This window comes from Rhinoderma darwinii, chromosome 3 (assembly GCF_050947455.1).
Source record: "Rhinoderma darwinii isolate aRhiDar2 chromosome 3, aRhiDar2.hap1, whole genome shotgun sequence".
NCBI lineage: Eukaryota > Metazoa > Chordata > Amphibia > Anura > Rhinodermatidae > Rhinoderma > Rhinoderma darwinii.
Window position 1 is genome coordinate 19,443,217 of NC_134689.1, and position 13,788 is coordinate 19,457,004.

At 44.1% G+C, this 13,788-nt stretch overlaps 1 protein-coding gene across 1 annotated transcript; it reads right to left on the reverse strand.

Moving 5' to 3' along the window:
* Positions 1 to 263: 263 nt before the first annotated feature.
* On the reverse strand, positions 264 to 7,684 carry CKAP4 (cytoskeleton associated protein 4). Its single transcript, XM_075859867.1, has 2 exons — positions 7,124 to 7,684; positions 264 to 1,657 (listed from the first exon to the last, which is right to left on the reverse strand). The coding sequence occupies exons 1-2, from the start codon at positions 7,463 to 7,465 to the stop codon at positions 347 to 349; spliced, it is 1,653 nt and encodes a 550-aa protein (XP_075715982.1). The 5' UTR covers positions 7,466 to 7,684; the 3' UTR covers positions 264 to 346.
* Between the last annotated feature and the right edge of the window lie 6,104 nt (positions 7,685 to 13,788).

Sequence of the window (13,788 nt, forward strand, 5' to 3'; positions counted from 1 at the left end):
TCAACTTGATTAGAAATAGATTAACCCCCTATAGTAACACCCATGTCACACGCTGGGAAGGTTTGTACTAGTATCATAGTCAAGAACAAAATACGTTCATTCTACGCAAGAAAGATGTAACAGTATAAACATCCATCTTATGGTCTTTTGGGCGTTGGCTGTAGCCAATTGGGGTGTGAGAAAATTAAAATTGCTTGATCTATAAAGAAAAAAAGAATTTTTTTAATATCTAAAAGTTTTTCTTCAAATAAAGAAATAAGAACTACAGAAAAAAAACCTTTATTGAGAACACATTTAGAACTAGTTTGAAATCCCTACGTTGGTCTTCTGCACAGACTTGGCTCAGTTACACGCTCTCTTGAATCTGTTCAAATTTAACTAACAGTTTATCAGTACTTTGTCGAAGATCTTCAACAGATTCTTTAACAGATTTCAACTCATGATCATGGGTTTCTATTTTCACAGAATAGGCGACCAAACTATCCACAGCCTCCCTCATCATCTTCAAGTCAGATTCCAGTTTTTTAATTGAGGAACTTAAACCGTCAACGCCTGGTACCTGCTCGGAGGAGCCATCATTACTCTTCAATTGCTCATAGTCATCTTTTAACTCATCAATCTGCTGTTTGTGACCTTCTAAGACGCTAGTGACCTCCACTTGTAATTTCTCAAAATCAGAAGCAGCGTTTGGTAGGACTGCGATGGAAGATCTCAGCTCATCTACATGTTGGGATAATGCCTGCTGGGCTTCTTTGAGTGTTGACAGTGTCTCAGATACTTCTGGGCTTACTTGACCATCAGGAGACAGGAACTTCAATCCAGTGATGGCCTCTTCTACGGCATTCAGTCTTCGGCTATATTCCTCAAAACTGGTCTTCAAAGATTCGCTTTTCAATTCTTCTACTTTACTTTCCAGAGGCTTTAATCTGAGCTCAATGCCATCTCGGTTTGTTTCAATTTCTTTAAGCAACTCATCGTTAGTGGAGATATAATTACCTTCCATCTCTTTAACAGAAGAAGAAATTTGGTCAAATTCCTTAAGGACCTTCTCCAGTTCTTCTTTCAGGCTGGAATCTGCATTCGTCAAAATCTTTTCCATCATGTTCTTTACCTCCACCTTTTGTTCTTCCACCACTCTCTTCAAGTTCTCCTGTTCATACCTGAGAACCTCAATTTCATTACTGTTGGCCATAACGGAGTCCACATTTAGGGCATTGTTCATTAACCAGTCAATAGATTCTTCCTTAGATTTAAATGAGGATTTTAATTGAGTGGCGAGATCTTTTAAGGCCTTCACGTCTTCGTTGATTAAATTTAAATCTCCTAAAGAAGATATTTCAGCCTTCACATTGTTAATCTCTTCCTGGCTTAACTTCTGTACCTCGGTAAGGTCAGATATTTCTTCGTTAATTGAATTATTTAATTCGGTAAACTTTTCCCGTATGGTTTGGTCAAAAAGGTCAAGATCTCGATCACCTTGGTCTTTTACATCTTGCATGACATTCGATAGATCTTTCTGCAGCTTCTTGAGAATGACACCAACAATATCCAGTTCCTTTTCACAATTCTTGATAGAACTATCATGTCTTTGCTGCTTTTCCTGGATGTCTTTTGAGATAAATTCTACTCTTCCGACAGTTTTTTCAAGTAAATCTACCTGAAAAGGAAAATTAGAGAGATTGTAAATAATCTTTAAAGTGTACCGGTCATTTCATCCAAATATGAAATAAATACATATTGTGCTCCCTTACATTCTGCTTATACTTTTTAACCCCTTTAGAACCAGCCTATTTTGGGTCTTTAGGACGAAGATTCTTTTTTCATCGTCGCATTTCGATAACCATAACTTTTTTCATCAATGTAGCCGTATCAGGGCTTGTTTTTTTTACGAGACGAGTCATATTTTTTAATAGAACCATTTTTGTGTACATATAAATTATTGCTTAATTTTTTTAATTTTTTTTTTGGGGGGGGGGGCTGGAGGAAAATAAAGCAATTCCACAATTTTTTACACTCTTCAACGTGTGTTTATTATATGGGTCGTTATGATGGCAATACCATATGTGTGCATTTATTTCTCTTTTTAAAAAATATTGAAAAATTATACTACTTAAAATGGAAAAAAAGATATATTTTTACTATGAACACTTTTCTTAATTAACTTTCTAAATAGTCATATACACATGGCAGGTCTAGGAATCTATGTTAGGCACCCCCAGTTGCCAATGACAACCCGCGATCGCGTTTCTGGAGTGATGATGGATGGAAAAAAAAAAAGTTGCCTCCTACCTCGGTTAAGCTCCTTAGATGCCCAAGTCGCTATTGACCACAGCATCTAAGGGGTTTAACAGCTGTTGCAGCTTAATATCGCCTGTACAGTACAGTCAGCACTCGCTGATGGCAGAAGACTGTACGTGGAGGTGTGGGAAGTTAGTCCTCACCATGTTGTGGTGCATAGTAAGGCTTTACCTTACTAAGGCTTATTTACTTTAGTATATGTTTAGCAATTACCACTAGTATTACAGCTAGAATTGGGAAGAGGATTTAGTAATTAATATTAATAGGATTAACAGCCTGACTGTCCCCAACCTCTGCTGGAAACAAACAAGGAACAAACATATTGCATTTTAACTTGCCCAATTCTCTGTAGCCTTGGAGATAAGAGTGTGCCACCTACCCACTCTACCAATCTTAGAATGCATAGCTATCCAAAGTATATGGTAAGCAAGTATATGGGTAGACCCTCAATAACAGTTTAGGAAACAGGGGAAGCAGTTCAGTGGTAGTAGTAGTAGTCCGCCTTTATGGTAGCTACGCCACTCTTTGGGGGTGGCGATGGGGACTTTAGATCCAACCATCGAGATCTCAACAAAATTCTCAAGTCTACGAACAGACAGGGGTCCTCCTGATCATCGATACTTATGGAAACATTGTTCATGTAAAAGATCTTTCCCAGCTATATAGTCGTTTTAATGTCAGCTAGTAAAGGCATCCATTGTGCGTACTGACGTATTCTGTGAATAACCAAGTCTTTGTCGATATTGATCCCGACCATCAAAAGCTGTGAACTCATCAGGAACGCTGCTAGAAATTTAGTGTAAATCAAGTTTTCTTTCTGCTTAAATAGACTAATAAAAAGATGCTTCGATGCACTTCAGGGTTGCAAATGTGCTGTGCGGACTTAGAAAACATGAAGCTGATCTGAACCGCCTGGAGCATTAGATGCTGGAAAAACAGTATTCATAGAGTGTAATGACAACGCGGCTAGACCCTAAAAGACGTCACGTGGGACATCACTCCTAAAAAATACTGCTCCGACCAGAGGAAGTCTCATGACAATGCTGCAGGAATAACTATGGCCTAAGAAAGAGAGGTTCATCTTAAGCATAGCAGCTTTAGCAGTGGGGGTGTAGAGGTGACCTAACTTTGTGTACCTCCATGTGGAAGACTAAGCACTATATGGTTCCCCAGTCATTTGAAGCAGCTGATCTTCTCAATGATGAAGGAGATGATTTTTTTTTTTTAATTTAACAACCCTTATATATAGCTTAATAATTAAGTAATGCACCACACAGCATTATGGGTAGATGTAATTGATCTTGGAAGGCCAGAAGAGCTCTAGGTTTGCCACGTTGCCACCGAGACAGGACTACCTGCCATTCAGATGTAGACCTCATGCACATGGCACGGAGGGTGTACGATGACTCCCTGTGCTGCCGTTCCATGGTGGGTCGGGCGGCATATGTACAGGGCTATCCTGCCCTAGAGGCAATGCTTCTTTCGAAAAGTTGTTCCATACATATGCATCCAATAGAACATGCCACGACATATGAAATCAGAGGCATAGTCGAGTCCCATGGACCTCAATGGGTGCCCTATTATGGCTCCATACAAAACATATAATACATGAGGCCTTAAAGGGATTGTACAAGATTAGAAATATATGGTTTTTCTTCCAGAAGCAGCACCACACCTGTCCATGGGTTGTGTCTGGTATTGCGTCTCTCAGCTACATTTAAGAGAATGGTGCTGATCTGCAATACGAGACAACCTGTGGAAAGGTGTTGAAGAAAGCAACCATGTTCTTCTAATCCCGAACAACCCCTTTAAGGACTCATGTATTATACGTTTTGTCAGCGCACCACATATGCCAATTGCAAAATCTGCAAGTGTTACATTCAGATTTTGGTGTAGATTTTTCTTTATGCATTGCGAATCGTGAAATCCGGTCTAATCCGCAACTAAATTAAATGGTGCAGATTTGAAAATTCGCAGCTTGCCCTCAATTTCACGCTCATTTTTTCCGCTACATGTGGGCTTTTGGAAACCCAATCCACAAACAATGTACTGTAAATAGCAGCGGATTTTCAGCGTGGAATCTGCAGTGTGTGAATTCACCCAACAAGGGCAGTCCCCAGTCCATGAGCAGCTCACGTGTAACAACTTCTGGCCTACTAGAGTCGTCCTGTTTTATTAATGGGAAAAGCCAATGGTGCAGGGTGTGATCTGGATTATGAAGAGACTATTTACATAAGGCATGGGATACACCCAAGCAAGATATAATATCGGAGCTATGAAACATGAATATACGTATGGGACAAAGTTCAGCATGAACTAGTTGTGTGTCCTCTAGTAAAGGACAAGACCATCTGCTAGGAACATCATTAAGGGGAGTTCAGTCATTCATTCCTAGCATATGTGCCTGTACATAAATACTGTACTCATCCTACTGTTCACTTCACTTATTTACGTAGGACCCAAAAATAAATCTGGAAAAAAAATAAAAAATCAAAGCTAAAAGGTTATATGCAAATGCAGTACGGCCATAAACAAAGTGCTGGCAGATACCAGATCAATATACAGAATAAGGCCCCATGCACACGACCGTAAAAATCGTCCGTAATCGTGGACCGTTCCTTCGGTCCGGGATTACGGACCCATTCACTTCTATTGTCCACGGACACTTTCCCATTTATTTACGGGAAGGTGTCCGGGCCGTAGAAAGCCGCCGCAAAACATGTCCTATCTTTTGCTTTTTTATGGACCGTTCTCCCATACTTTGTATGGGAGCACGGACCGAAAATGCGGGTTCCTCTCCACAGCCATCGGCGGCCGGCCGTGCCCGCAACCACGGGCAGTGATTACGGGCACGGCCGCGTGCATGAGGCCTGAATGGTCATTTTCATTAGATACCTACATTCATGTCCACCCTAACCGGGAAATGTCATGGTAGGGGTTTAGTGTTATTAGGCCTTATTCACCCCAGCGTGTCCACAAAAAAACTGAATTTTTTTCATTCATATGAATGTCTGTGTTGCGTCCGTGTGGTTTCCGTGTGTCATCCGTTTCTCTCCTCTGCAAGTACTTCCTGGTTTAATTTTTTTCGGCATTTCTTTAGCAAATGATCCGTGACATATGGACAGCTGTAAATATCGTCCGTGTGCTGTCCATTCTTTCACACGCCCATTGACTATAATGGGTGAGACTGGCCGCAAGAACAGACCAGAATAGGACAATCTGCGAGTTTCTCGCAACGGACACACGTACTGAAAAAAACGGATGTGTGAATAGCCCCATTTAAATGCTGAAACGGACAGCTCATGCACGAGAAACATGATCATGTGAATGAGGCCTTGATGGCGCCCTCGGCAGGGTAGTGATGTCCGCCCCTCCCCCACTACCTATATAGATCTAGTTTTTTTGGCCTACCAACTACTGTGTCGTGGCGGATTTCAGCCCTGCACATTGCATTAGCATTGCATAGTGGTTTTCACTATGTGGAGGGTATTTCATAATCCCAGACTGAGACAACAGAAACGAGCGAGTTCCCCATCTGCTGTGGCATTTTGCGATCAGTGATGCTGCATTTGTGGGTACAGGAGACCTTAGCTGCTTTAATCCACATGGACATCAGACATGATCATTTAATGGTGTAGTTATAGGGGCTTGCAGAGTTTGCCGTCACATCTAGGGCCTAGTGCCAGCGGGCGCCTAATGCCCCTCTTCTATATGAGAAGACAGCAGTACTGTAAATTGTAGGAAACAGTTGAGGGGGACCGAATACAGAATGCATAACAGGGCCTGTGTCCTTACTGCACTCGTCAATGGGCCACGTTACCTTCATCGGGTACTAGGCAAGTACCTAAAGTGCCACGGGGGGTAAAACCGGTTAAACAAATACCATGGAGATGGTTTATGAGTCACAATTCAAGCCCAGAGGGAGATTTACTAAAACTGGGGCAAAGGAAAAGTAGAGTGGTTGCCCATAGCAACCAATCAGCATGCTTTTTTTCATTTTCAAACGGGCCATTGAAAAACGAGACCCGAATTCTGATTGGTTGCTATAGGCAACTGCTCCACTTTTCCTTTGCACCAGTTTTGATCAATCTCTCCAATAATATACTTTGTGCACATTATTAGTACAGAATACGTTGGAGATATAAAACTAAAGTACACTCCTTAGGCCATGTTCACACCTGCGTCACGGGTTTCCGTTGTTCTGCTCGGTCGGAGGAGCAGAACAAGGGAAAACCAGAAGTGACCGTTCCATTACACTACGGATAGCACTGGCGACCGATGGTACCCATTGACTTTAATGGGTTCGGCCAGCTTTCCATCCGGGTGTCTGTGGTTTTACCGGAAACAATAGCGCAGCATGCTGCACTATGGTTTCCGGTACTCTCAGCTGGATCTGTGACATAGGGCATCCAAAGCAGATGTGAACAAGGCCTTACTGTATACATACATTTACCCAATCATTAAAAATAACCAACTGCAAATACAGGTCCTTGAGTCATCCTCTGCTTAGTTTCTTGGTTATATCGGTTTCTGGGAAAGCTGGGTGAAGCTATATGGTAGCTATTACACCTCACCTGGCTTTCCTAGACTCCTAAATGGCAACTCTTTTTAGCTATGTAGCAACTTACTTTTCCATTAATGCAGAACTAATCAGATTTGCCATTCAGGTCTCCTGGAAAGCTGGGTGATTATTCTGCTTGTTTTTTATACCAGATAATAGACAATATATAATAAACACAAAAAACATATAATACAGTGCAGCAATGAATAAAACCCCATTGGAAGCTCTGCATGGGGTACAGTCGTGCCCGTATAACCCATTTACCTGCTTCTGGAGGGTGTTCACAGTTTCTGCCAGCTCTCCCTTCTGGTCTGATAAGTGGCTCAACTTTCTGTTCATCAATGAGACTTCTTCCAGAATATTATACACCAGCCATCCAGTGCCAGCAGCCACTGCAATCACAACTACATAGAACAGCAAAGTCAATAGCTTGCTGAAGATCCCAGGTCTCCCTGATGATGAGGAGGAGGATGATGAGGAGGAGGAGGATGATGATGATGACCCTTTGTTGGCTTTTGGGGTCTTCTTTGCCACGTCATTGCCAGCTGCAGCCTGGGTGTTGCCCTCTGGGGAGTTGGTTTTATTCCTATGCCTGGCACTAGCCATGGTATGAAGCCAGTGTGAGGGGGCTCTGGTGGCAACTGTTCCTGATGTTCAATCAATAAAGATAGTAATGCAGCTTCCTTGTGGGGGTTAGACCAATGATCTGCAGCACAGAAGTCAATGGGGCTGGACTCCAGTCCTAAAAAGAACTTTCTAACTTGGGTTAGTGCAAAAAAAAGTTTCAGCCCCCTCCTGATCACACCCAGCCTGGCCCCTCCTGCAGGAGGCTGGTGAGACTGCCACGCATACACACTACTCTCCTGGGGAAGCTGTCTGCTTACAATGAAACTAGATGCTTCCTCAGACAAGCTGCATGTTGTAGGTGTGGACTGCTGCGGTGTCATCATGCAGGCAACTTGGCAAAACTAAAACTGCTAGCCTGACAATGTGGAAGAGACTTGCGCTGATTTATAGTTTGTTGTAGAACTAGAAAATCCAGAAAGTTTTCATAAATTCTATCACAAGTCCTAAGACATGAAAGTAAGGCTGGATTCACACTAGCACATTACGTCCATAATTGACGGACGTATTTCGGCCGCAAGTCCCGGACCGAACACAGTGCAGGGAGCCGGGCGCCTAGCATCATAGTTATGTACGATGCTAGGAGTCCCTGCCTCGCTGCCGGACAACTGTCCCGTACTGAAAACATGATTACAGTACGGGACAGTTGTCCTACAGCGAGGCAGGGACTCCTAGCGTCGTACATAACTATGATGCTAGGAGCCCGGCTCCCTGCACTGTGTTCGGTCCGGGACTTGCGGCCGAAATACGTTCCATCCTTTACGGACGTAACATGCTCATGTGAACCCAGCCTGAGGGTATGTTCAGACACACTATTTACGGACGTAATTCGGGCGTTTTAGCCCCGAACTACGTCCGAAAATGCGCCTCAATAGCGTCGGCAAACATCTGCCCATTCATTTGAATGAGTCTTACGATGTTCTGTTCAGACGGTCATTTTTTTACGCCCCGTTGTCAAAAGACGCCCGCGTCAAAGAAGTGTCATGTCACTTCTTGGGGCGTAATTGGAGCCGTTATTCATTGACTCCAATGAAAAGCAGCGCCAATTATGTCCGTAATGGACGCGGCGTTCAAGCGCCTGCACATGCCGTTACGGCTGAAATGACGGGCTGTTTTCTCCTGAAAACATCCCCGTAATTTCGGCCGTTACGGACGCTGTCGTGTGAACATACCCTAAATATACGCCTCGTGTGAACAGACAAACGTCAGCCCATTGCTTTCAATGGGCAGATGTTTGTCAACGCTTTCAAGCCGCATTTTTCGGATCTAATTCGGGGCAAAAACGCCCGAATTATATCCGTAATTAGTGTGTGTGAACATACCCTAACTCTTTACTTTTACTTATTAGGGCATGACCACACATGGCGGAATTCCTCCGCAACTGTCCGCATCGATGCCGCACAGAATCTGCGTTGCAGATTCTGCAGCGGATCTGCACAAAATGTGCAGTACATTGATGCGGACTAGCTGCTGCAGACTGCGGGAAAAGTGCTTCCCTTCTCCCTATCAGTGCAGGATAGAGAGAAGGGACAGCACTTTCCCTAGTGAAAGGAAACGATTTTCATACTTACCGGCCGTTGTCTTGGTGACGCGTCCCTCTTTCGGCATCCAGCCCGACCTCCCTGGATGACGCGCCAGTCCATGTGACCGCTGCAGCCTGTGCTTGGCCTGTGATTGGCTGCAGCCGTCACTTAGAATGAAACGTCATCCTGGGAGGCCGGACTGGAGACAGACGAAGGGAGTTCTCGGTAAGTATGAACTTATATGTTTTTTTACAGATACATGTATATTGGGATCGGTAGTCACTGTCCCGGGTGCAGAAACAGTTACTGCCGATCGCTTAACTCTTTCAGCACCCTGGACAGTGACTATTTACAGACGTCTCCTAGCAACGCTCCCGTCATTACGGGAGCCCCATTGACTTCCTCAGTCTGGCTGTAGACCTAGAAATACATAGGTCCAGCCAGAATGAAGAAATGTCAAGTTAAAAAAGCAAGACGCATCCGCAGCACACATGACATGTGCATGACAGCTGCGGACTTCATTGCGGAACTTAGAATCTCCATTGAAGTCAATGGAGAAATTCCGCCATGAGTCCGCCACTGCTCCGCAACAGACAGAGCATGCTGCGGACACCAAATTCCGCTCCGCAGCCTATGCTCCGCAGCGGAATTGTACGCATCGTGTAAACGAACACTGCTAAATTAAAGTGAAAGTCAATGGAGAAACGGCTCCGCTGCGGATTAACGCTGCGGAGTGTCCGCAGCGGAATTTAAGTGGAATTCCGCCATGTGTGAACCCGCCCTTACTCTTTCAGAGAGACAATAAGGCTGCCATTGTATGCATAGTGGGACTAATGAATGCACATGGACAGGTTGTGGCCTCAATCTCCCGCTCTCCGACGTCCAGACGCAGCGTAAACACTACAGCATTTACGTCCGGATTTTCTGTGCAGAAATATTTTAGCAGATTACAATAGCTGCAAAGTGGATGAGATATGAATAAAAATCTTATTAACACGCTGCAGAAAAAAAACGTACAAAAATTGACCTGCGGTGAGGATTCTCAATATGCAGCATTTAAACTTCTCTTAAAAAAATGCGCCAGAATTCCTACAATTCCGGATGGAAATTCCAAGTGTTAATGCTGTGTGTGGACGTATCCTTATAAGATTCCTTTGTTTACGCTTCACTCCTTTAAAAAAAAACATCAGAAACTGCACCAAAACTGCCCTGTGTGAATAAGGCCATGAAGAAGAATGGATTTTCTCTGTATTAATAGAAACATACTTTAAAGTGTAACTAAACATTTGATAAACTTCTGACATGTCATAAGTTTTGATTGGTGAGGGTCCGAGCACTGAGACCCCCACCAATCTCTCAAACGAAGCGGTACAAGCGCTCGTGTGAGCACTCAGCCGCTTCGTGTCCGTTCAGCTTTCTCCAGAAAGCCGATGTATTGGAGTACGGGCTCATAGACTTTCTCCGATACTCTGATACATTGATTTCACGAAAAAGCCGAACTGACGCAAAGCGACTGAGCGCTCACTCGAGCACTTTTGACGCTTTGTTTGAGTGATTGGTGGGGGTCGCAGTGCTCGGACCCCCACCAATCAAAACTTCTAACAAGTCACTAAGACATGTCAGAAGTTTGTCATACATTTAGTTACCCTTTAAGAAATCTCTCGAAGGCAGAGGAGTGGACTGAGTGGCTAACGTCTTCCAAATCTCCACAGTGTTTATGTGTATGCCAGAAGGTGGCGCTATAGAGCGCAACATGAGATCCTAGAACGCTCCTCTATTGTCAATATAAAGAAATTTTCCAGAATATTTTAAGGTTGATTTTTTTTTTTTACAACTGCACAGGAAAATTAAAAGTATAAAGTAATATAATCTAATGCAACAATCATGGCTCCACCAGCATCCGTGTATTTCTCCACGTTTCTCCACCCAAAAAAATGTAAGGGTTTGTCCAACTTTAAGTACCAATTTACATTGTACATATTAATATAATCTACATTTTAAAACTGAGTAAAGCACTGCACTGATCCTGGGTTACAGCCTGTATTAGATCCTTGGTCTGAGCTCAAAATTCTGCTGGTTGTCATTGGAAACAGTCAACAGACATCTGTACAATGTGCAATGCCTGGTGTAAAAAGGACACTATAATCTGTGCACCCCCTATAACTTCTTCACTGTTTCTCTCAGGGGTTAAAGGGGTTTTCCAGCTTCTGACAACTGATGACCTATCCACAGGACACCCGGGCCCCGCAGAGATCAGGTGGTCTGGAGCTTCCGTGCACCGGACGTACAAGCCAGAAGCAGTTAGCTCCGGCCACGGAATAGCGGCCGAGCTGCAGTATTCAAGTGAATAGGAGCGGACCTGCAGTTCAACAGCACGGCCTCTATGCTATGTATGGAGCCAACTGCTTCCGGTCTCTGTTCATAGCATTATGTGCCACAACATCCGGTGCCCGCAGGCCATTGGAGCAGCTTATAGGTGCGGGTTCCGGGTTTCGGACCCGCATCGATGATATACTGATGACCTATCCGGTGGATAGGTGATCAGTTGTTAGAAGGTGGACAACCCCTTTAAGACTCTTTTACACTGGACAGATATCGGGCAGACAAGCGTTTATAGAGCGCTCGTAAACAGGGCAGCGATCATCAGATGATCGAGCAAACGCTCGTTCATCTGCTGATCGTATTGTTTTAAAATAAATTAAATATTATCGTTGTCGGCAGCACATGTCCCTGTGTAAACAGGGAGACGCGCTGCCGTCATGATAATAATGTATGGGGACGAGTGATCGGAGTAACGAGCGCTCGTCGCCATACATAGCTCCTTGGGACAGGAGGAAACGAGCGCCGATCAACGAGCTGTCTCGTTAAACAGCGCTTGTTGCCCCGGCCAAAATTGGCCGGTGTAATAGGGCTTTTAAGATTGCCATACACTTTAGAGAGCTGTCAGACGAACTACAGCTTTTCCTCCCGACTCCCCTATACACCGAGCTGAGCGTGCATGTACTTTCACTAGGTAGAGGGGAGAAAGCTGCGGCCAGAATCTTCTGGCAGCGACTTATGTACTAACAACCAAAAGCATCAGGCATGTTGAAATTCAACATGACCGACTCTTCTCTTCCCCGACATCTGCTGATGGTGGAGAGTCAGGGTGCCGTCATACACATTAGGTGGTCGGCCAATTCTGCCAAAATTGGCACGTTTGGCTGACATACATCTAATGTGTATGGCAAGCTTTACCCAGAATATGTATTCTGACTGATAGGGCAGACAGAGGCTTTCTGTGATGCCCGACTGGTTGATGTAATGGGTGGGGTATAGGTAATACAAAGAGCTCAAATACCTACCTTTACCCTGCATATTCTGGTTAACTGCCTTGAGTTCCCTTTGTAATTGAACACAGACACTGTACTATTGTATACAATGTTTGGATTTTTGCCTTTTAGGGTATAATTACACATCGCAGTCAACCGCAATATGACTGCAACATGGAAATAGACCCTTATTTGGTTAAAGGGATTGTGCCAAGAATAAAAGTTATCTCATAACCACAGGATAGGTGATAACTTGCTGATCTTTGGGGTTCCGACCACTGGGACCCCCCGATCACGAGAACGGGGGTCCCGTTCCTCCGAATGAATGGAGCAGCAGGTCCTGCATGTGCACTGCTGCTCCAATCACCGTCTATGGGACTGCAGGAGATAGCCGAGTACGGCGCTCGACTATTTCCGGCAGTGACATAGAGAGTGAATGGAGCAGCAGGCGCATGCGCTACCTGCCCCTCCATTCATGTGTAGGAACGGGACCCCTGTTCTCGTGAACGGTGGGGGTCCTATTTAGGAGATAACTTTTAATCTTGGGACAGCCCCTTTAAATATTCTGTACCTTTTACCGGTTTTTGTTTAAAGAGGCTCTGTCACCAGTTTATATCTCCTACCTAATCTAATAGGCGCTTTGATGTAGGTAACTACTGTGTTGTTGTTTTTTAAAAAGTTTATATTTGACCAAGTTATGAACATTTTAAGATTAATGCAAATTTGTTCTTAATACCCACAAGCGTCATACACTTCTCTTCATTCCCCAGCTTGATCCACAGCACAGCGTGATTTCGCGAGATCGCGCTGTGACGTCACTTCCTCCCGCAGGTCCTTTACCGGAGCGACGGAAGAGTGAACAGACATCACCTCCAGCCGTGCCAGGATGTTTATCCGAATCTCCAGCAGCTAGAGGCGATGTCTGTTCAGTCTTCTATCGCTCCGGTGAAGGACCCGCGGAATGAAGTGACGTCACAGCGTGATCTCGCGAGATCACGCTGTGCTGTGGATTAAGCTCGGCTGGAATGAAGAGAAGTGTATGACGCTGATTGGTCAGCATCATACACTTTCTTTACCATGCCCAGTTGGTGAAAAAAAAAGCCCAGTTGGGCATTAAGAACAAATTTGCATAAATTCAAAAATTTTCATAACTTGGTCAATAATAAACGGGTTTTTTAAAAAAACAAAAAAAAAACAGTTATCTACATCAAAGCGCCTATTAGATTAGATAGGAGAAAGGGCAATTATAAACTGGTGACAGAGCTAAAGGGAGAAGCTTGCCTTGGACCTGACCTCATCTGATCAAACGACAGTCACATGACCACTGCCCACGTGGTAACCGGTGACATATCTTAGTTTGTATTGAAAAGGTTCTCTCTTGTTGGTAGAAGGTGTTAAACCCTTAAAGAGGCTCTGTCACCAGATTATAAGTGGCCTATATTGTACATGATGTGATCGGCGCTGTAATGTA

Coding starts and splice junctions, on each gene's coding strand:
- CKAP4 (XM_075859867.1), bottom strand. CDS start 7,465: ATGGCTAGTGCCAGGCATAGGAATAAAACCAACTCCCCAGAGGGCAAC. Junction 1,658..7,123: donor TGAACACCCTCCAGAAGCAG/GTAAATGGGTTA, acceptor TTTCCTTTTCAG/GTAGATTTACTTGAAAAAAC.